General features: G+C 44.1%; 1 protein-coding gene across 6 annotated transcripts in view; it reads left to right on the top strand.

The window, feature by feature from the left end:
- The window catches only part of EML1 (EMAP like 1), a 192,701-nt gene that overhangs the window by 120,051 nt on the left and 48,183 nt on the right, over positions 1–24,467 (top strand). For all 6 annotated transcript variants that reach the window (XM_040256958.1, XM_040256957.1, XM_040256956.1 and 3 more), the window contains exons 3-4: positions 6,392–6,527; positions 20,409–20,543. In XM_040256958.1, the coding sequence (XP_040112892.1) occupies positions 6,392–6,527; positions 20,409–20,543 (271 nt within the window). The remainder of the gene's footprint in view (positions 1–6,391; positions 6,528–20,408; positions 20,544–24,467) is intronic.

Genomic DNA, 24,467 nt, shown 5'->3' with positions numbered 1-24,467 from the left:
CCATGGACTGCAGCCTTCCAGGCTCCTCTGTCCATGGGATTCACCCTCTCTAACCTGGTGTAAATGAGACTAGCCTGCCTGAAACAGCAGCCCGTAATCAAGCACTAAATTACGAGATAGAGACTGGTGTGCATTGAGCCGGGGCCACCAGGGAAGGCCGGGCTGGCAAGGAGAGGCCCTCCCCAGCTGGAGGTTGGCACAGACCAGCAATGCTCAGTGCGGTCCCCAGAGCAGCAGCAGCAGCACCAGCTGGAGACTGGTTAGAAATGCAGGGTCACAGGCCCCGCCGCAGACCTTGAACGGGGCCCAGCGAGCTGCATTTTAACTCCATGGGATTCTGCTTCACAGAAACAAGCTAGGTGGTGGGAGTGAGGTGGGTTTGCTTGTTGTAGGTAGAGGGAGGGCGCCCAGATAGTGGCGAGCCTGGGCATCTGGTGGGAGAAAGAAGATGGGGTGGGGACAGTGAGAAGAGAACAGACTCTGTGATTTCAGTGCCTTTAGACCAAGAGGTTTTTGCACCGTGTTTTATGTCCCTGGATATGTTCCAGGGTCTCCTAGTTTATAGTCTGTGGGAACTTGAATAGAATTTGTATTTTACTGTTGTGTGAAAATTGTGTAAATCTTAGTTATGTTGAATCAGTTCATGGTGATTTTCACGTCTGCTGTTGGTGTTCAGTTGCTCAGTCATGTCGGACTCTCTGTGACCCCATGGACCGCAGCACGCCAGGCTTCCTTGAGCTTCACCGTCTCCTGGAGTTTGCGCAAACTCATGTTCATTGAGTCAGTGATGCCATCCAACCATTTCATCCTCAGTCGCCCCCTTCTCCTCCTGCCCTCAGTCTTTCCCAGCATCGGGGTCTTTTCCAGTGAGTCAGCTCTTCACAGCAAGTGGAGTTTCAGCTTCAGTCCTTCCAATGAATATTCAGGGTGGATTTCCTTTAGGCTTGAATGGTTTGATCTCCCTGCTGTCCAAGGGGTCACAAAGAGTTGAACACAACTGAGTGACTTTCACTTTCATAATGAAACTGTATGTAACTTTGTTCTGTATTCCAAGTCTCCTATAAATGTATGGTCATACTTTCATAATTTAAAAAAGAAAGAGAGAAAAAAAAAATCTGGTGAAGAATGAGCGCTGATCCCTGAGATTATAAAAGAGTAAAATGATGGAGAGCGGCCCGGAGGCGCATGGACAGTGTCCTCTCCTCCCTCCTCCAGGCCTGCGTACGCAGTGGAGCCGGACCAGACGCGTCATCCCCACTGGATGAGACAACGCGTTTTAAGCTGTTGCTACTCTGTCTGATGTCTGGCACTCGGAGCTGCCAGCATGGTTTCAGCTTTTGCATTTTGGTTGGTTCTGCTGACCTGTCACGTGTGCAGCGGGCTGTGAGGAGCCGTTAGAGACCATCCGTGAGGGATGTTAGGATTAGGACAAGGGGTTTTAAAGGAGATTTGCCGGGACAGAGCTGCCGAATGCAGTGGGAGACCAGCCCTCGGCTTTAGGGGTTGCGCTGGGAGAGCCTCTGCAGAGAGATGGTGACAGCGGAATGAAAGTCAGACGCCCAGCACACTGATACGTGTGCTGCGGTCACTCCCTCGGGCCTCTGTAGCGAATGGCTACAAACAGAAATGGAATCCCTGACAGCTCTGAGACCAGATGTCTGCAGTGAGTATCGCTGTGCTGACCTCAGGGTGCTGGCAGAGTTGTTCCTCCTGGAACCTCCGAGGGGGAGCCTGGTCCATGCACGGTTCCCGCCTTCCGTGGCTGCTGCCATCCTCGGCTAGAGGGCGCGTCACTCCAGTCTCTGCCTCCGTCTCACGCAGCGAGCCCCTTCCTTCTGCACCTTCACATCGGCTTCTTTGTTTTCCCCCTAATTGATCTTATTGAACTATAGCTGATTTACAGTGTTGTCTTAATCTCTGCTGTACAGCAAAGCGATTCAGTTCTTTATATATGCTTTCTTTTTCATATATAGATATTTTTTTCATCATGGTTTGTCACAGAATATTGAATATAGTCTCCTGTGCTACGCAGGAGGACCTTGTTGCTTATCCATTCTATACCTAATGGCTCGCATCTGCTCACCCCAAGCTCCCGTTGCATCCCTCTGCCTACCCTTTGGCAACCACAAGGCTGTTCTCAATGTCTGTAGGCCTGGCTCTGCTTTGAAGATAAGCTCATGTGTCTCATGTTTTAGAGTCCTCATCTAAGTGGTATCACATGGCACTTGTCTTCCTCTGTCTGACTTACTTCACTGCGTATGATCATCTCCAGGTCCGTCCATGGTGCTGCAGATGGCATGATTTCATTCTTTTTTATGACTGAGTAGTAGTCCATTGAATGTACATATATACACGTGGGCTTCTTATAAGGACATGAGCCATGGGATTTAGGGCCCACCCAAATCCAGTGTGACCTCACCTTAACCAATTACATTGGGGTTTCCCAGGTGGCACGAGTGGTGAAGAATCTGTGTGTGGTACAGGAGATGTGGTTTGATCCCTGGGTTGGGAAGATCCCCTGGAATAGGAAATGGCAACCCGCTCCAGTACTCTTGCCTGGAGAATCCCACGGACAGAGGAGCCTGGCGGGCTACAGTCCAGGGGGTCACAAAAGAATCAGAAAGAACTGAGAGATAAGCAGCAGCAGCAGCAGGGCCTCAAAGATCCTATTTCCTAAAAAGGTCACATTCTGAGGTTCTGGGTAAACGTGAATCTCAGGGAAGACACCGCCAGCACAGTAGTACATCTATTGTTAAAAAAGACCGACAAAATGGAGACTGAAATGGTAGGTGAAGTAGAGAGAGGAGGGGGAGATGAGGCATGGATGGTGTTTCTTCTGGAGAAGGTTCTGTCCTGGCAGAGAGTGGTCATCAGCATGGGAGCAGACTGTGTGTGTGAGGGAAGGTTTAGCATCTCTGTTTTGGAGCTGTGGTGTTTTCCTTGAGGAATATTCGCTCCAAGCCCTGGGCAAGGGCCCCTGGCTGGAGCAGGTACTCAGAGAATGAGGGGAGAGAGCTTGGAGGGGGTGGAGAAGGGTGTCCTGCTGTGGCCGGAGGGGTCTGACTGTGCTCTTTAAACACTCTTTCACAATTAAAAAAAAAAAAAGAAGAAGGTGGGCCAGCCCTCAGCTTTAGGGACGACGGAAAAGTTTCAGTGTATTGAAATTTTGGCACTCTAGGCAGTTTTGTCATTGGTAGTATTTTTAAGGGCCTACTCTGAGGCAGATTTAACTTGGGGATGAACAAAATAAATTCTGCTAGTACCTTAAAATAAACTTTTAATTTTAGAACAGTTTTAGATTTACAGAAAAGTTGCAAACAGACCAGAGTTCCTGCATCCCCTGCACCCAGTTTCACCTGTTGTTAATTTTTGACATTAGGATGTTTGTCACAACTGATGGAACGGTACTAATACATTATTATCAATCAAGGGCATGCCGCGTCCAGATTTCCTTAGTTTATCCCTTATGTCCTGATTTGGTCTCGGGATCCCATCTGGGATTATATTTAGTCATAGCGCCTTCTTAGGCTCCCCTGGACTGACAGTTTCTCAGATTTTCCTCGCTCTTGTTTGGCGTTGACAGTTGTGCAGAGTACTGTCCTTCAATTTGGGTTTATCTGATGCCTTTTTTCCCCATTAGCCTCTGGGCGGGTGTAGGGAGAAGGACCGCAGAGACACAGTGGTGCTCTCATCGCATCTGCCAGGGGCGCGTCCGGTGTTGACGTTCACCTCGATTACCTGGCTGAGGTGCAATTCTCAGGGTTCTCCTCCTTGTCACACCTCCGCACTGCATGGCTTAGGAGGAAGCCAGTGTGCACAGGCCACACTTAAGGGGCAGAGAATATGCCCCACTACCTGAAGGACAAAGTATCCACATAAATTATTTGGAACTATTCTGCCTGGGGGTGTGCCCTCCTCGTGTGTTTATTCCATCATGTATTTGTGTCAGTGTGAACCTGTGGATATTTATTTGATAGTTTGGGGTATAATCCGGTACTACATTATTTATTCTGTGGCACGGAGTGTTCCAACTTTGGCTCTTCCCATTGGTTCCTGTGTCCCTTTGCCTTGCCCCCGCCCCCCATCAGTGTGGGTTTTGTGAGCACTTCCTTACTTTCTGGTGTCATAAGATGCTCCAGGCTCATATTGGATATTCCCTGTCCCAGCCCTAGTTTCCGGCTTTTCCCCAAGGGTCCCTGATTCCTTTTGTTGTAGAGTGGGATCAGAAACCAAGGCGTGGGCCCTGGGTCTCTCAGCAGGCAGAGCTAGGAAATAGATGTCTATGCAGGCTTACCTATTATCATGGACCTGTGTGTCTCTGTCTTTGTTAAGCTAGACGTGAGTTCACACTGCTGCCTCCTCCTCCGCTCCATTCCTCCTGGTTCATTCTAGCCCTCCCCCTTGCTGGTCTGTCATCTTCCTCTCCAATAGCCAGAAGCTGGTTCCCACCATCCTCTGGGGCATCTACCAGTTGTCCAGTTCTCGTGTTCACACATTGTGGTTTCAGAACTGTTAACCATGGCCCCATGGGAAACAAGTTTGCCAGCTGTTATTAGAATACAGTACTTACGTGCAGTTCCTTTTGTAGTCTTCTAGTCTCTACTCATTTCCAAAATCCCTCTGTTGGCCCCTTTCCTCTCCACACCCTTCCGTGAGGTTGTACTGTGTATTTCTAACACTGTTGGGTAGATTCTTTTGTCATAAGCTGCATTCCATCATGGGGTTCCCCCATCTCCTAATTGAACGTTACTTGCACATATTAGGGCTCACTCTTAATAAAATAATAAAAGGATCTGTGGGTTTTGACAGCTGTGTAGTGTCATACGTCCACCATTACAATATCATACAGAAGAGCCTTGCCACCCCGAAGAACCTCTGTGCTTCACCTAGTCATAGCATCTCCAGTCTCTGGCAACCTCTGATCTGCTTTCTGTCCCTATAGTTTAACTTTTTATAAAGTGTATAGCCTCTCAGACTGGCTCCTTTCACTTGGCAATTTGGATTTAAGATTCATCCACGGTTGCGTGGATTGGTTCATTCCTGTTGTCACTGAATCCTGTTCCGTTGCCTGCATTGACCACAGTTTGTTTGCCCCTCACTCACTGAAGGACTTCTTGGTTGCTTCCAGTTTTGACAGCTTTATGGCATCAGCGACTCAATGGACATGAGTTTGAGCAAACTCCAGGAGATAGTGAAGGACTGGGAAGCCTGGCATGCTGCAGTCCATGGGATCACAAAGAGCTGGACACAACTTATCAACTAAACAGCAACAAATATTAAATGCAGGTTTTGTGTAGGCATAAGTTTTCAAATCAGTTGGGTAAATGCTTAGTGTCCAGAACAATTATTGGATCCTATGGTAAAGTTTGGGGCTTCCCAGGTGGCTCAGTGGCAAAGAATCCGCCTGCCAATGCAGGAGACATGGGTTCGATCCCTGGGTCAGGAAGATCCCCTGGAGAAGGAAATGACAAACCCAGTCCAGTATTCTTGCCTGGGAAGTCTCATGGACAGAGGAGCCAGGTGGGCTGCAGCCCATGGGGTGGCAAAAGAGTCAGACACGGCTTAGCAACTAAGCAACAACCACAGTGGTAAAGTTTATAAGCCTTAGTTTGGTGAGAAGCTGCCAGACTGTCTTCCAAAGTGGGCTGCCCCATTTTGCATTCCCACCGGCTCTGAAGAAGAGCTCCTGTTGCTCTGCCTCCTGGCCAGCAGTTGATACGTTGTCTGTGTCCTGGACTTTGGCCCTCCTGATAGGTGGAATAGACATATCTCATTATTGTCTTCATTTGCGTTTCCCTAATGACAAAAGATGTTGAGCATCTTTTCATATGCTTATTTGCCATCTGTATATATTCTTTGGTGAGGTGTCTGTTCAGATCTTTTGCCCATTTTTTTTAATTGGGCTATTCATTTTCTTTCTGTTGAATTTTAGGAGTTCTTTTCCTGTTCTGTATACAATATCATCAGATATGTGACTGGCAGATATTTTCCTCGGTCTAGGAATTGTCTTTTCATCCTCTTAATGATGTCTTTCATAGAGCAAAAATTTTTTTTTTTCATTTTAATGAGGCCTAAGCTGTTAATTATTCTTCTCTCATGGATGTGCTTTTGGTGTTATATCTAAAAACTCATCAGCAAACTCAAGGTCACACAGATTTTTCTCCTGTGTTTTCATCTAGAAGTTTTGCAGTTTTACAGGTTACACGTAGGTCCCTCCTGAGTGGTCCCTTCTGAGTGGCTGGGTTTGTTTTTTCAGAGTTGTCTTTCTACCTTTATCGACTCTGCTAGCATTTTGAAACAGACACCCTTTCTCTTTCTACGTTACCTTAAGTCCTGTAAAGTTCCCTTGAAAAGGGAAAGGTTCTAATTGCCTTTTCTGCTTGTCTTCCAGCAAGACCACTGGTGCAGACCTTGCCTTTAAGAACCACCGTCAACAACGGCACTGTGGTACCAAAGAAACCCAGTGGCTCCCTGCCAGCGCCCCCAGGGGCCAGGAGAGAAACCGCTGTGCCTGCCACAGCCAAAAGGTAGGCAAGAGGCGCCTTCGATGAAAGCTGTGGCAACTCAAATGCTGAAATAAGCATTAGTCTTTTGTATGACACTTGAATATTTCTCCTTTGAGTTAAAGCTTGTGAAAGCACAATATTTGGTGTGTTGCCAAAACAGAAACCATGTTGATTTATTATTCTGCTTTTTTTTTTTTTTCAGATATAATCAGAGTCTGAAATCTCATTCACTAAAGCCACAGTGTACCATTTTGTGTTACTGCTTAAACTTCACTTTTAATTTTAAAAAAAAAAGTGGGAGTATAACCTATACAAAAAATGAATATGCTGTTCGCAGGTCCCAAGGGCTTGGAATATAGCAAAATTCAGATTGCTGTACCGAGCTTAAATTTTTGTCAGTAAAATTTGGATGGCACTTAACAGTGGAGTTTCAGCTGTTGATGTTTGTCAGATAGCGCGAAGGTTGCTCTTAACTTTTTTACAGTTTCACACGTGTCATATTAAAATTATAGATTTTATATGCCAGCCTACTTTTCCAAATTTTTATGCCCTAAAAAACAAAACACCTGTTGGTCATATGGCACAGAAAGTCTTAAAGAAATTCTTCTGCAATGGTACCTCATGAGCTTGTTCTGAGAACTTGTAGCGTTCATCAGAATGCTGCCTGCTCCATGGGTGCTGGGGGTTCAGGGTAAGTGCACCCTGCTGTGCGCTGGGGTACCCGTGGGTCGATGAGAGTAGATTGGAGGCCACACTGTGACTCAGTGAAAATGTAGCAGTCCCTTCATATCTTTTAGATACATAGTGCTTCTACAGAGACTCTTCATTGAGCAGATTTGCATGGTGCTTCATCAGATAGAGCTCTGTGTACTTATTGTTTGTGAATTCTGAGAAAATTGATTTTGCAGGGCTTTTAAAAATGAAATTCTTGGCCTCCTTTCATACCCCTTTATTACTTACTTGAATCACTTATTTATAATCAACATGAAATGACCTTCTGGATCCTAACCGGCAGCAATAGATACAGACTGTCTTTTATTCATCTGGATGTTGTAAGGCTGACAGTTCTTTTTTTTAAGTTTCAGGTTGCCATCTGTTACCATTTCTTCCTTTATTTATTTTTTCATTGTGGAAAAACAACAACAACAAAAAGCACATCACATTAAATTTACCACCTTAGCTATTTTCAGTGTTCAGTTCAGTAGCATCAAGGATATTCTCGTTGTTTTACTGCAGATCTCCAGAACTTTTTCATGTTGCCAAACTGAAACTGTACCTCTTAAACAGTAAGTCCTCCCCAGAACCATTGGTGATCATGCTTTTCCTTTCTGTTTCTATGATTTTGACAACATCAGATGTTCCGTATGAGTGGGATCACACAGTATCCATCCTTTTGTGGCTGACTTATTTCACTTAACATAATATCCTCAAAGTTCATTCACATTGCAGCTTGTGACAGGATTTCCTTCTTTTTTAAGGCTGCATAACATTCTGTTGTGCATATATATACCACCTTTCCTTCATCCATTCATGTCGATGGACATTTGGGTTGCTTCCACCTCTTGGCTATTGGAATAATGTTGCAGTGAATGTAGGTGTACAGATGATCTCTTTGAGATCCTGCTTTGAAATTTTGGGGGGTATACATCCCAAAGTGGATTGTTAAATCATTTGGTGTTAGGTTGGTACAAAAGTAATTGCAGTTTTGCATTGCTGAACTTGGCCATTTGATATGGGAATACATTCTTAAATAAATGTGGCTGTGTTATATATTATTTTAATGAGCATTTCTTGCTTTATGTTTTTTGCTAATGACTTATTACTTGATGTTTATTTTATTTTAGACTAGGGAAATGATATTAGACAAAAAGCAAATTCAAGCAGTTTTCTTATTCGAGTTCAAAATGGGTCACAAAGTAGTGGAGACAACTCACAACATCAGCACCGCATTTGGCCCGGGAACTGCTAACAAATATACGGTGCGGTGGTGGTTCAAGAAGTTTCGCAAAGGAGACGAGAGTTTTGAAGATGAGGGGCGCAGTGACTGGCCGTCAGAAGCTGACAATAACCAGTTGAGAGGATCGTCTAGGCTGATCCTTTTAAAACTACATGAGAAGTTGCCCAAGAACTCAAAGTCGACCATTCTCCAGTCATTTGGCAAATTGGAAAGGTGAAAAAGCTCTATAAGTGAGTGCCTCATGAGCTGTCCAAAAGTCAAAAAAAAATCATCATTTTGAAATGTTGTCTTCTCTTCTCCACAACAGCAGACCATTTCTCAGATTGTGACATGCAATGAAAAGTAGATTTTATACAACAACGGGCAATGACCAGCTCGGTGGCTGAAGCGAGAAGAAACTCCAAACACTTCCCAAAACCAAACCTGCACCAAAAAAAACGTCACAGTCACTGTTTGGTGGTCTGCTGCCCGTCTGATCCACTACAACTTTCTGAGTCCTGGTGAAACCATTGCATCTGAGAACTCTGCTCAGCAAATCCATGAGATGCACCGAAGACTGCCGTGGCTGCCGCCGGCATCAGTCCAAAGAATGGGTCCAATTCTTTCCCACGGCAATGCCCAACCACACGTTACACAACCAGTGCTCCAGAAGTTGAACAAAATGGTCTACAAAGTTTTGCCTCATCTGCCATATTCACCTGACCTCTCACCAACTGACTACCACTTCTTCAAGCATTTCAACAACTTTTTGCAGGGAAAACACTTCCACAACCAGCAGGAGGCAGAAAATGCTTTCCAAGAGTTCCTCAAATCCCAAAGCATGGATTTTTACACGGCAGGAATAAACAAACTTATTTCTCATTGGCAAAAATGCGTTGATGGCACTGGTTCCTATTTTGTTTAATAAAGACATGTTGTAATGATGTAAAATTCACAGTCTGAGACTGCAATTATGTCTGCACCAACTTAATAATTCAATTTTTAACTTTGTGAGAAACGTCATAATGTTTTCCTTAATGATTGCACCATTTTACATTTGAGGAGCTTGGTGGTCTACAGTCCGTTGGGGGTCACAAACGTCTGACATGATTTAGCAACTAAAACAATGACAACATCTATCTTTATTCCAGTACTGCGCTGTCTTGATTACTGTTACTTTGTAGTATGTTTTGAAATCAGGAAATGTGAGTCCTCCAGTTTTGTTCTCCTTTTTCAAGATTGTTTTGGCTATTTGGATCCCTTGGGATTTCATATGAATTTTAGAATTTTTTTCTACAAACGATGCCATTGGTATTTTGATAGGGATTGCATTGAATCTATAAATCATTTTGGGTAGTATGGACATTTTGACTTCCCTGGTGGCTCAGACGTTAAAGCGCCTGTCTACAATGTGGGAGACCTGGGTTCGAGCCCTGGGTTGGGAAGATCCCCTGGAGAAGGAAATGGCAATCCACTCCAGTACTATTGCCTGGAAAATCCCATGGACAGAGGAGCCTGGGAGGCTACAGTCTATGGGGTCGCAAAGAGTCGGACAGGACTGAGTGACTTCACCATCACCCATGGACATTTTAACATATTAAGTCTTCTAATCCCACAGAGGATGACTTACCATTGCTTTGTATATTCTTCGATTTTTTTCAGCAATGTTTAATAGTTTTCTGTCTATAAGTCTTTTAACTTCTTGGTTAAGTTTATTCCTAAGCACTTTGTCCTTTTTGATGCTATCATAAATGGGGTTGTTAATTTCCTTTTCAGATTGGTCATTGTTAGTGGATAGAAATGGAAGTGATTTTTGTGTTTTGTTTTTTTGTATTCAGTAACTTTAGTGAAATTGTTTATCAGTTGTAACAGTTTTTTGTGGAATCTTTAGGGTTTTCTACACGTAAAACCATGTCTTCTGCAAAGAGAGATAATTTTACTTTCTTTTTTCCAACTTTGGATGCCTTTTACTTCTTTTTCATGTCTAATTGCTCTGGCTTGAACTTCCAGTACTATGTTCAATAGTAGTGACGAGAGGGAGTGTCCTTGCCTTATTCCTGGCGTTAGAGGAAACACCTTCAGTCTTTCACCGTTGAGTGTGACACTCACTGTGGCTTCTCATTGTCACTTGCGGACTTTTGCTATGTCGAGGTAGTTTTCTTCTCTTCCCGTTTGGCTGAGTGTTTTTATTATGAAGGGTGTTCAGTTTTGTCAAGTGCTTTTTCTGCATCAGTCGAGATGATGGTGTGATTTTTGTCTCCTTCTGTTAATGGGGTGTATTGTATTAATTTTCTTATATTGCACGGTCCTTGCATTCCAGGTGGAATACCCACTTGCTCATGGTGTGTAATCCTTTGAATGTGCTGATAAATTCAGTTTGGTAGCTGTTGCTCACTTGCTCGTTCAGGTCCTACTCTTTCGACCCCCTGCATGCAGCACGCCAGCATTCCCTGTCCTTTGCTGTCTCCCGGAGTTTGCTCAAACTCATGTCCGTTGCACTGGTAATACCATCCCACCATCTCGTTTGTTGCCACCTTCCTCTCCTTCTGCTTTCAGTCTTTCCCAGCATCAGGGTCTTTTCCAATGAGTCAGCTCTTCACATCAGAAGAAAGTATTGGCCAAGGTATTGGAGCTTCAGCTTCAGCATCAGTCCTTCTAATGAATATTCAGGGTTGATTTCCTTTAGGATCGACTAGTTTGATCTCCTTGCCGTCCAAGGGACTCTCAAGAGTCTTCTCCAGCAGCACAGTTCGAAGGCATTGCTTATTCATAGCAGTCTCATAATCCTTTTCATTTCTGTGATATCAGTTGTAATATTCTCTTTTGTTTCTAATTTTAGTTATTTCAGTCTTCTCTTTTTTTCCTAGTTTAATGGAGGAGTTAGCACTTTCATTGGTCTTTCAAAAAAATCAACTCTTGGTTTCTTGATTTTTTTCTGTTGTTTTTCTTTTCTCTATTTTGTTTATCTCTGCTATAATCTTTATTTTTACTTTCCATCTGCTAACTTTTGGTTTTATTTATTGTTGTTTTTTCCTACTTCCTTGAGAAGTAGAAATAAAGTTAATTTGTTGATTTGAGATCTTTCTGTGTTTTCATAGCTATAAACTTCTCTATTAGTACTGCTCTCTGCATCCCACGCATTTCGGAATCTGTTTTGTTTGTTTTCATTTGTCTCCAGATATTTTCTAAATTCTCTTGTGATTTCTTCTTTAACCCATGGCTGTTTAAGAGTGGGTTGTTTAATTTCAAGGTTGACTTTTTAAGGTAGCAAATAGTTAATGAAAAATGAGCTGCTTTGTCTTTATTCTTGAAAATTCGCTTTTATAATTGATATCTCTTTATGGATTTGGAGTTTAAGTAACATAAAAAAATTTTTTGGAGCAAAACATGATAAAAGTAAAATTTGAAATGCAGATAGAATTTCTAGCTTGCAGTTCATTTCCTGAGAGCTTATGTCAAGTATTCCTGCACTCTGTTTTTGTAGAAGCCTCCGTGTTTGATCCAGAGTAACTAGTACTCTGCTGCAGAATCTAATTGATTTGTTTTTGTTCAGTCACTCAGTCACGTCCAGCTCTTTGCAACCCCGTGGACTGCAGCACATCAGGCTTCTCTGTCTTCTGCTATCTTCCGGAACTTGCTCAAACTCATGTCCATTGAGTCAGTAATACCATCCCACCATCTCATCCTCTGTCACCCCCTTCTCCTCTTGCCCTTAATCTTTCCCAGCATCAGGGTATTTTTCAGTGAGTTGGCTCTTCGCATCAGTTGGCCAAAGTATTAGAGCTTCAGCTTCAGGATCAGTCCTTCCAATGAATATTCAGAGTTGATTTCCTTTAGGACTGAGTGGTGCGATCCCCTTGCAGTCCAAGGGATGCTCAAGAGTCTTCTCCAGCATCACAGTTTGAAAGCATCAGTTCTTTGGTGCTCGCTTTCTCTGTGGTCCGCCTCTCACATCCATACATGACTACTAGAAAAGCCATAGCTTTGACTGTGGTCAAAGTCAGCAAAGTGATGTCTCTCCTTTTTAATATACTGTCTACTTTTTCACAGAGACAAAGAGGCACAGTGGCATTTCAGCTCCTCTTTAAATCAATGATGACGGCAGAAATCATTTTTGACGATAGTATAAAAGCCTGCAAAGCACCAAGCTTTTAATGCCACTGTCACCAATCCTCAAAACAGCCTTCCAAGGTACATATTATTATCCCTGTTTTGCCAATGGGTAAACTGAGGCTCAGAGAAGAGAAGTAACTGGTCTGGGATCAAGTGAGTGGAGAGAACATGGGCTCAAACCCAGGTCTGTCTGGCACCAGAGCTCACGCTCTTTTCATTGTGATGGGCTGGTTCTTACAAAAATTTCCAGGTCAGCGCTTGCATCTCCTTATAAAAAAAAGTGCTCCATATAATTACTCTTTGGAAACCATCCCTGTTGTGTGCCCTTGGGTGGATGATGCTCGTTAGAAACGGAGATGTTCCGAGAAGCCCCGAGAGTGCCGACAAGAGCAGCAGGCAGGGGTGAGGGTGGCTGAGCAGAGATGCCGGCAGCTTGATCTCTGAGAGACAGACCTGCCCACTGATAAGGGGCTGCAGGCCCTGAACCCCCAGGTCAGGACCCCGGCCTGTGCTGTGAGAGAGGCCTGGGTCCTCTGCTCCTCCAGGTATGAAGGCGCTCACGGACAGAGCTCATCCTCAGCAATATTGTCTTGGAAGGAAAGAAGGAGGGGAGGATAATTAGTAACCATCATATTTGATACGGGCTGCCCCAGTGGCTCAGCGGGTAAAGAATCCACCAGCAACGCAGGAGACTCAGGTTCAGTTCCTGGGTCGGCAAGATCCCCTGGAGAAGGAAATGGCTACTTGCTCCAGTATTCTTACCTGGGAAATCCCATGGACAGAGGAGCCTGATGGGCTACCGTCCAAAGGATCACTGAGCAACAGCTGAGCAACTAAGCATGCATTTATATATATGTGCGTATTAGCACTTTGGAAAGATTTTTTTTTTAATATCAGCCAGTTTTAAATCTTTATTGAACTTGTTACAACATTGCTTGGGTTGTTTATGTTCTGGCTTTTTGGCCATGGGACATGTGGGATCTTAGTTCCCAGACCGGGGACTGAACCTGCACCCCTGCGCTGGAAGGTGAAGTCTTAACCACTGGACCACTGGGAAATCCCTGTATATTAGCATTTAGACAATGACCTTCCTCCTACAAATATTCTTAGTCCTCTGTAGACTTTTCAATTTACAAAATGATCAGTCATAGTCATTTGATAAGCTGTTGTTTAGTAGTCAACTAGAAATACGCAGTTTTCTAGATTGTCTGAGACTCTTGGTTTTCAGCATAGGGTGTAGTGATTCAGTTATTTTGTTTCTTTGCCTTATATGGGCTTCCTTGGATGTGAATTCTCATCCATCTGGAAGTTGGAAACCCAAACAGTGGCGTGTTAACAGTTACTCTGTGATAAAGTTCCTATAGGTCTCTCCTGAGGAGAGAGTTTTGAAAACAGAAGCAAGCTGGGCATTCTGACTGTTAGGAGTAAAACAACCTCCAAGCCATTTAAAATACATGTACAATCGTGTTAGAATTTTTCTGTAATCAGAGTTCTAAATTAAACGAACTGGGGTGTCTGTGGCGTCTGGATAGGTATATGTTTGTTCTCTTTTCTCGTGTTTTTTCAGCCTAGTACTGAAGAACAAAATCCCCTTTGGAAATTGTCCAGCACCCAGGGGTTGTGCTTTGTGTTGCCAATTAAGACTTCGATTGGGGGCTTGATTTGGAATCCTTGGGAAAAGCTTTGTTTCCATTAGTCAAAGAAGAAAAGGCAGAGAATCCGGGAAGACGTTGTAGGTCATACCTTGCTCAGTGGGGATGCTGAAGCTGACAATAGAATAACATTCCCACTGGCTCAAAACGGAGACAATCACTCATTCTTTCCACCCCTAAGTAGAGCTTTACAATAGGGCAGAGCTGTGAGAAGAGAGATCAAAAGAACAAAACTGGTGCAAAAAGAGAGCATTATTTTTAAAATGCTCCGCTCCAATTGGAAGATAGTATGGTAAATATCCATGGTTTCCAAACAAACAGCTGACAGTCCTTTGGAAAAATAGCTGCACTCATTAGCAATACAGTGTTTGTGAAAGCCAGGTGCTTAAGGATTTAAATCTGCTTCGGGTTGTTGTTTCGTTTTTCTAATATATTTATCATTGAGATCCACTGAGATGTATATGTTAAATTCCTATTCTGAGTCTGATCTCTGCAACAAGATTAGAGATGGGAGTATTTTGCTGTTAAACAGAGGAAGATGAATTGGCATCTACCCTCTTATCAGAAAGGATGCAGTTCCCCACTCTGGGCTCAGGTTGTGAAATGTTAGTCACCCAGTCTTGTCTGACTCTTTGCGACCCCATGGACTGTAGCCCTCCAGCTTCCTCTGTCCATGGAATTTTACAGACAAGAATACTGGAGCGGGTAGCCATTCCCTTCTCCATGGGATCTTCCCAACCCAGGGATCGAACTCAGGTCTCCTGCATTGCAGGTGGATTCTTTACCATCTGAGCCTCCAGGGAAGCCCCCTAGGCTCACGTAGTTGACTTCATATGATAAAAAAAAAAAACAACTTATTTTCATGATTCAAATTGTCTAAGACCACCAGCCTGCTTATAAAATACCTTTTTGTTGTTGTTGTTACAATGATGTCTTTAGCCTTGCTTAATTATTGAAATGTGTGGCCTCAGTCTGTCACAATTACCTCACCCTTGCAGGACAAAAGCCAGGTTAGTTCTGGTCCCTGTTGACTTGCCCGTGCTCAGCACAGCGCCCAGTATAAGTTGATTCCAAGTGTTTGCCGAGCGTGTGCTCAGTCGTGTCCAGCTCTCTATGACCCCATGGACTGTAGCCCACCAGGCTCCTCTGTCAGAGGGATTCTCCAGACAAGAATACTGGAGTGGTTGCCATTTCCCGTCTGCATCTGTCAAGTAGATAATTCTTCTAATCTAGTGTTAATCACTCCAGCTGTCATGACAGATGACCTCATTAGAAAATCTCTGGTCACGCGTACAAGCTTCCCCTTAAGATTCATATTTTTTTTCTCAATTGTAAAAGTTTGGGATCTTTTCCCCAAGATTTTGGAAAGCCAATTCTTGGTTCCAGATAGCATAATGAAAGGAAGACATCAGTCATGGTAGCTTATTACGCTCAGAGTTACTGTCTAACCTTGAGAAAAAAGATGGCCACTTTTCCTCCGCTCTCCATTTGCAGAGATTCAGTTTTACATCTGAAATTTAGTTTAAGTCAGCAAAAGCCATTGAATGCAACTGCAGTGTAGTGTAAAGAACGATTACGTTTTCAGAACTTAGAAAGTATGGAGTTTGGGAGTGGGGGTCGAGAGCAGGAGGGAAAAGAAGAAATGATGGCATTATTAGTGCTTTGCTACACCAGACATACTTGCCTTAAGCACTAAAAAATGTGTGATTATGCATTCTCTCCCAAGCTAGAACTTCTACCACTTTGAAAATAAAGAGCGTGGCTTTTCCCTTGCTGTCCTGAGGGAACATAACTTCTTTGGTTACTCCCCACTGGTGATTGCAGGAGGCTCCTCACAGAGTGTATACCGTATTAACCCCTGACGGCCCTTGTTCCTGCAGGTGTCTTGTCTTCAAGCTCTGTTTTCTGTCCTTGGCTTTGAGTCCTAGTAAGTCCTCTTTAATTCATAAGAGCCCTTGGCTCTCAAAAGGAAATTTCTTGTTCTTGAGTATACAATAGTAGATTAAAAAAGAAAAAAGATTAACATGTTAATGCAAATAACAAATATCTTGAAAGGGTTGTGATGGATTATACCCAAGTCTATATACGCAGACTGAAATGTCTTCCTGTTTTAATGCGCGGTGTATTCTGTAATTTATTGACGTTTACCAAAATAATTTTCCATGCTTTTATTAGCACACTCATGTTTATTCTGCTTTGTTTCCATGCCTCCCATACATAGATTAAACAGGTCTCTGAGCCTTCTCAATGCTTACACACTGAACAGACCAACGGCCAGGTGAGGGGTACTTAGATTTCCAATGTAGCCCTCGCTGATGCTGCTTGCTCGTTTCACCTGCCTTCTAGTGTGGTCGCTTAGAAGGTCTTACCTGATGCCTGCCATTGATCAAGTCTTAAATCACGTAGCTGTTATTACTTACTGACCACTGGTGGATTTTTTAAACTTGTTATTTTATATTGTAATATAGCCAGTTAACGGTGTTGTAATAGTTTCAAGTGGACAGCAAAGGAACTCAGCCGTACGTATACATGCATCTATTCCCTGCCAACCTTTATTGGATTTTTAGACACTCAGCACCTCTGTTCAACAGGTCCTCAAAACTAATGTGTTCAGTGTTTCATAACGTGCAGCTGGTCTCTTTATTTTTGGCCTCGCCATGTGGCTTGTAGGATCTTAATTCTCTGCGCAGAGATTGAACCCGGGCCCTTGGCAGTGAAAACTCGGGGCCCTAACTGCTGGATCATCAGAGAGTTGCCCAGGTGTTGTTAACTAAGAGATTCAGTAGAGAGCTAGGGGTCAAGTGACCTCAGCCGTTTGACTTTATACCCTGAAGCTATCCCCCCATCTGTTGTTGTTGTTGTTGACCAGCTCGGTCACACCTGACTCTTTGCAACTCCAAGAACTGCAGCACACCAGGCTTCCCTGTCCTTCACTGTCTCCCAGAGTCTGCTCAAACTTATATCCATTGAGTCAGTGATGCCATCCAACCATCTCATCCTCTGTTGCCCTCTTCTCTTCCTGCCCTCAGTCTTTCCCAGCATCAGGGTCTTTCCAGTAAGTCAGCTCTTTGCATCAGATGGCCAAAGTATTGGAGCTTCAACTTCAGCATCAGTCCTTCTGATGAATATTCAGGTTTGATTTCCTTTAGGATTGACTCGTCTGATCTCTTTGTAGTCCAAGGGACTCTCAAGAGTCTTCTCCAATGCCACAGTTCAAAGCATCAATTCTTCGGCATTTACCCTTCCTTATGGCCCAGCTCTCATGTCCATACATGACAACTGAAAAAACCATAGCTTTGACTTATATGGATGTTTGGCGGCAAAGCGATGTCTCTGCTTTTTAATATGCTGTCTAGGTGTGTCATAGCTTTTCTTCCAAGGAGCAAGCATCTTTTAATTTCATGGCTGCAGTCACTGTCTGCAGTGATCTTGAAGCCCAGGAAAATAAAGTCTGTAGAATAAGAATGATGATACAGTCACTGGGGATTTGAGGTTTCAATGCAATGATGTGTATGAAATGCAAAACTCTTCATAGACGTGAACTGTTGCTGCCCACGGTTTCATCATTGATCTCCCCTCTTAACTCTTCAGGAGCTAGGTTGAGTGCTGATTATTAGCAAATCGGCTAACATTTGCTATCATTGATTAACAGTCACGGTGTTTCAGCTCTTTAAGGGTGCTTTATACAAGCTTTCAAATTGCCATGAACTTGCCCTGAACTCCCACAAGGACGCCACAGAGGTGACGCTGGAGGCTGCCAGCTGCCAAGGCGGGGTGCCTGAGAGCCTCATGTCAGATGCTCAGCAGAGAACACTCTCGAGACGTGAACTGAGCTTGGTGTTTATCGTCACTGGAAGATCTCGAACTTTAGCACAAAGCCTTCTGTAATTTTTAGACTTCAATCCTAAATTTCAGAAGTGTAATGCTCTCCCAAGAGCTGTAATTTCCTTGTCCTCAAATTGAGTGTTCTAAAAATTCACATGTTGCTCTTAAGGCACAGCCGTGTGGATCCCAGCCGTGAGATCCCGGTGCTGTCAATTCAGAGTTCCCTCGGTGACCGAAGAGCCTACGCAGAAAGTGTCTTCCAGTCATTGCAATTATGCTCATCTCATTTATGTTCGCTCACTCAGAGAACGAGATGTTTTTTAAAAAAAAACCCGATACACCCTACAGTTTAAAAAAAAAAACATGCTAAGAGCTTCTTTACTGACTGCTTGGACATGACAGGAAGAAGGACTGAGATTGGCTGGAAGGAAGGCAGAGATGAGAAGGAGAAGGGAATGAAGGGAAGACAGCAGGGCATCCCGTGTGCAAAGCTCGTGCACGTTCTGTGCTATTTCGCTGTGAGAAAGGAGGGCACGTTCAGCCCAGCGGCAGCAGCCTCGCTGTCTCGGGCTCCTGGGCTCCTGCCTCCTCCTGATGGAACTTCGGTCCCATGCACCCTCTCCTGGCTGCGTGCTCACTGGAGCCTCTGAGGCTCCATCATCGAGCTCCCCTCCTCCACCCGCAGCCCCAGCTCCTTAACGTCCTCCCTGGGTTCTTGCTTCTCTGATCTCTCCAGGTTTCTCTGCCCCCTGAGATTCCCACGGCAGTTCTTCAGCCCACCTCGTCCGCCTCGTTTCTCTTTCCCAGCAGGCAAAGGTTCTCATTTTCATCTCCTCTCCTTCCCGGCATGCAGATTCCCTCTGCGTCCGTGGTTCAGTAACCCCCACTGACACTGGCGTCCTGAGCCCCCTCCTGGGTTGCAGACTTAGGTTCTCGCCCACCTGCACCTTGACTGTCTGCGTCCACACCAGACCCCCCCACACACAGTCCTGCCAGGGAGCAGCACCTCCATTCACCCTTCTCCTTTTTCTCATGGAGCAGGTGCTAAATGACGGCATCTCCCTGTGATCCTTTGTCCGTGTGACACTGCCCTGTATTGTTTCATTTATTTCATCCTTTCATTTAATAAACATTTATCAAGCTTCTCTACTAGACTCTGCAAAGAATACAAGAATGATAAATGAGATGAGATCTCAGGAAACGCATGACCTACTGATGAAGATTTAAAAAAAAACTTTACAGGTTGTCTGTAGCATGCGTCCAGGCTCCAAGAGCAGACCATCAAGCTACAGCCCCTGCCCTGGCTAACTGGCCCCTCACCCCTGTGGGTTCCTATACAGGGGGTGTCCCTTTTCCTAGGAGAGGCTCCTGCCTATTGCGTAACTGCAGCATATCCAAGGCACTGATTTTCTCTCTCCCAGAAATTCACAGTCTTCAGGCAGTCTTCCCTAGACGTCCCGCAGCAGTCTTCCAGCTACTCTAGGCCCTCTGGTTACACAGAAGGAAGTAAGCACTTGCGTGGGACCCCCTCTAAACGAGGCCATCCCACAGAGAGTGGATTGTGTGTGTCCCGCGTGTGCCTTTAGACCAGAGTTCTTCAGTAGCAGCACTGCTGACCTTTGGGTCTGGACCGTCTTTGTCATAGTGCTCTCCTGGGCTTTAGAAGGGTTTTTGGGGCTTTTCCCAGGTGGCACTAGAGGTAAAGTACCCGCCTGCCAATGCAAGGGACATCCCTGGGTCGGGAAGATCCGCTGGAGGAGGGCACGGCAGCTCTCTCTAAGTGGGTTAGTATTCTTGCCTGGAGAATCCCATAGACAGAGGAGCCTGGCAGGCTGCAGTCCATGGGGTCTCAGAACCAGACACGACCGAAGTGACTTGGCTGTAGCAGTGGCTGCTGGTACACCCATTAGATCCCTGGTGTTCACCCATTAGATGTAGCAGCTCCCCGCTCCCCCAGTTGTGGCAAGCCAAAGTGTCCCTGGGGGGCAGAGTCACCCCTGGTTGAGCACCACTGGTCTAGACTGAAGCCTTCACAAGGGTGGGGTCACCTCCCACTAAGGCCATGGTATTCATGGTACTCATGAATATTCATGGTACTAATACTCATGGTATTATTGGAGTTGGTACGTTCAACTTCCCCAATGACCTTGAACTTCACTAACTTACAAAGGCAATGAGTAGAAGCATAGATCTCAAGTGACATTCTGAAAAAAATTTTTAATCTCTGTAGTAAGGAATTTAGAACCAGGCTATCTTTTAAATATCCACATGAAAATAGGATGTTCTGTGTATATGTTTTCCTATTCAGCAGCAGGACAAAACCACTCCGGGAAGGATTTCTCTGTCGTTTCACTGTCATTTCGTTCGCACTTTCAGTACCATCAAGAGGACCAGCTCTTCCGAACGGGTGTCTCCTGGCGGTCGAAGGGAAAGCTATGGGGATTCCAAAGGAAACCGGAACCGCACGGGATCCACCAGCAGTTCTTCGAGTGGCAAAAAGAACAGTGAAAGGTAAGGGGCGTCTTCCCGCCGGTTCCTGCCCTTCCGATGTCGTGTGACCTCTCTTCCCCAGCGGTGCATCCGAAGGCCCCTGACTTGCACGTAAGCGAGGAACCCTCGTGGCACGTGCACCTTCTCCGGACGTCACTGTAGGCTCAGCAGACAGCTCCTGGTCACAGCTCACCCCCGTTACCAGCCAGGTGGAAAACTGTGACTTCGACTCCCTATGCATGCAGAAGGCGTTCTTGAGAACTTGCTTAATACCAGCTCCGTGGAATTTGGGAAGCTTCTGAGTTGATAAAGTGTGGGACACTTTATATTTCTAATACTCTCAGCTGCCTTTTTTTTTTTTTCTTTTTTTTTTTTCCTGCACTGGGTCTTCGTTGCTGTGCACGGGCTTTTCTCTGGTTGTGGAACACGGTCTCTAGACCACAAGGGTTCAGCCGTCGCAGCATACAGGCTTAGCTGCCTAGTGGCATTAAACCTTTGTCCCCTGCATTGAACCAGGGATCGAACCCGTGTCCCTGCATTGGAAGGTAGATTCTTACCCACTGGACCACCAGGAAAGTCCCTCTCAGCTGCCATTTTAAAGTTAACTTCAGTGGCTTAAGTTTGTCAACAATATTTTCTACGACAGACTGGGTAAAAAGTTGTAATCGCATGATTTGTCAGAAATTATTTTTAATATCGAGCTAAAACCAGGAATAGGAACCACTTTCTTTCTGGTTTCATGAGTTTTTTTCTTTGAGGTTGTTTTATAATGGATTATGATAACTCCCGGTTAAATTAATAGTAACATTTTATGTGAGAGCTAATTTGGAGCATTTTAACAGCTTGTTTTACGTCTAAGAATGTATTGTGTATATGAGGACAGTTTCTCTGTATATATCTACTCAACATACTTTATTCTCTCTTTTTAAATATCGTGCTTTAAATTTTATTCTCTGTTGAGCAAAGCTTAGGAAGGAATTTCAGCTTCACAGGCTAACCATGTTTTGTTGTCTTTTTTCCAAATGTTCATGTAAGGAGAGGGCTTAGTCATAAAGCAGTGGACTCCAACCCATAGGCTGTAAAAGTTCCAAGTTTGTAAGTCCACTCTGATTCAGTCCTGTAAAAGAGGCTTAAGCTCTTTTTTGGTTTCATTCCTAAAAGACATGCTTTGTGTACAGAGATCGCAAGCACCTCTCACGTCTCTCGCAGGTCAAATCCACAGCCAATTAACAATCTCAAAACCACTGACATGGGGCTGTTGTCTAATTTAGACTATTAGGACTTCTTATCAGAAGATTATGCTAATTGGGGGATAATACCTTGGAAATAAGGCCAGGTGGTTACAATAGCAACAGAGCATGAGTAAGTGGGAGATGCGGGGTGGCCTTTAGGCTTCTCTGAATTTAGGGTAAGCCTGGAAGTTGACCTGAGATGTCGAGATCTAGGCAGTTCTTAAAAACTTGGCTCCTTCCCTGCACATCTGATTTATATTAAGAATTTCCAGAAAGAGTCTGCATTGTGCAAACTCCAGATCTGTTGTATCTTTTAAGTCTTATGTCTTTGCTCAGTGTGCTGGGTAAATATTTCCATGAAAGATATTTACAAAGGGTGTTTTTTTTTTTTTAATGCCAGGAAATTTTGATTTGGAAATGAAGGACTGGGAAAATTTACTAATCATTTTCTAAAAATAATTCAGGCAACTGAACATGGCCATTTAAACATAAGCTCTTTGTCTTGTTAGATCCCAAGAATAGTTGAGACCCGTGTAGTGCTGGACTCTTGAAAGTCACCTGGACTGCAGAGGAGATCCAACCAGTGAATCGTAAAGGAAATCAACCCTAAATATTCACTGGAAGGACTGATGTTCAGACTGAAGCTTCAGTACATTGGCCACCTGATTCAAAGGGCCAACTCATTGGAAAAGACCCTGATGCTGAGAAAGATTGAGGGCAGGAGGAGAAGGGGACAGCAGAGGATGAGATGGTTAGATAGCTTTACTGACTGAATGGACATGAATCTGAGCAAACTCTGGGAGACAGTGAAGGACAGGTGTGCTATAGTCCAGGGGGTCACAAAGAGTCAGACACAACTTAGCAACTCAACAACAGCAACACCACGTATAGTGCTGAACTGGTTGAGTTGCACCTAAGGAGTTTCAGAGAGAAAGCTCCTGCCTTCTGTGGGTCATTGCTGGTACTGGCAGACGCCTTTAGGGACCCATGGAAATGATGGCAGCAGTAACTCAGAAGGAAGAAGCAGCTAGCAGCAATAGAGGTGAAGGTCAAGCCGGTGCATCCGTCACTGCCTGTCCACTTCCCTTCATCCTTCCGTTCTATTCCCCATCAAGAGCCCCTCTCTTGAGTTGCCTGGAACTTGTACCAAACCAGGGCTGGAGTTTTATGGATCAATGCCCAGTCTCCAGGGCTTAAAGCAGGCAAAGAAAGGGATGGAAAGGTGCAATTCCGCTTTTAAACATTATGGTCCTCAATAGTCTAAGACAGCACGACCTCTTCCACATCACACACAGATATTTGTCCACGGTCTTACCTTTTAACGGTCTTAACCTTTTAACCCATTGTCCATGTGAGGTTACTATATATAGCAAGATGTAATGAAAGGACACAGGTTCTAGAGTGGAAGAAAGATGTGGGTTTATAAACAAACTTGGCCACTTCACTTCTCTGAGCCTCAGCTTTTCCCCCTCTGTGAATGAAGGATTTTATATCTTAATGCCCTTGAATCTTGTCAGAGAGCTAACTGGTAAGAAAACACCCCGCATAGCACTTGGCACTCAGTAATGGCAGCTGTTGTAAATCAAGACATGTTAGGAGAAAATATAGTTCATGAGGCTTTCCAAAATTCTGACCTTGATTTTCCTCAATTGTAAGATGAAGGTGGTGGATGACGTCTGAAGTCATTAGTCTTTATTTGGTCTAACACATACTAACTTACATCCACTGGACACTCTTATGAGTACAACCTGGATTTTGGCAAATTCTAATTGGCTGGGGAGACATAAAGTATTATACAGTCACCCCAGGATGTCCAAGGGCTGTTGGTTCCAGGACCCCACCCCCATTCCCATCCCAAAATCCATGGATGCTCAAGCCCTTCAGTTAGTGGTTCTGCATCCATAGATTCAGCCAACCATGGATTTTTATGCTTGTGTTTGATTCCTTGGATGCAGATACAGAGGACTGACCATATATTCTCACGGTTGTTAATGTCACATCAGAATGAACTGGTGTTCAGGCACTGAGACCCCCAGGAAAGCTCGTCAGAACCTGAGTGAGTGAGGGTGACCTTAAGCTGTGACTTTGAGTCTGTCCTGATTCACAGAAGAAGCAGGTCATTCACACCAGGCAGTGCTTGAACTTGTATCGGCCCCAAACCATTTGCTGTAAAGCTCACAACTACTACACACCATATGCAAAGCTGTCTTAGCACATCTGGCACTTTCATGAAAATGAGAAAGAGGCTCCTTTCAGCATTTTTGTGTCTCTGTAATAGTAATCACAACAAATATAAAGCCATTTCCTATCAATTGTATAGATCTTACTGTCAAACATAAAGTAATAGTATTTTGAGGTCCTAAACATTTGCATTTTCTAAGATACATTAATTTATTGAATAATCATCATGTTTTATGTTCAAAGCAACTGTTCTTCCTGGTAGTTTCAGTCCTCTTGCTCAAGTATCTCATTTTCTCTGGAAACGATCACGGGAGTCAACAGTCTCTCTTGTGACACTTTAGACTTTTATCTTAGAATAGTTAACATTTTAAAATATTTTCCTTGCAGTGAGCCACAGAATTTTAACAGCACTTATTAATCTTTGCACTGACACAATTTTCATAAGAACAAGAGCAATATACAGCAATGTAATATTTACCTCATGTATTATTAATGGTAAATTGTGAATATTAAGAATTATTTATATAGTGAT

The sequence above is a fragment of the Oryx dammah genome, unplaced genomic scaffold (assembly GCF_014754425.2).
Source record: "Oryx dammah isolate SB20612 unplaced genomic scaffold, SCBI_Odam_1.1 HiC_scaffold_16, whole genome shotgun sequence".
In the NCBI taxonomy this organism is placed as follows: Eukaryota; Metazoa; Chordata; class Mammalia; order Artiodactyla; family Bovidae; genus Oryx; species Oryx dammah.
The sequence above is the reverse complement of the archived record's forward strand: the minus strand, read 5'-3'. Positions and strand labels throughout refer to the sequence as shown.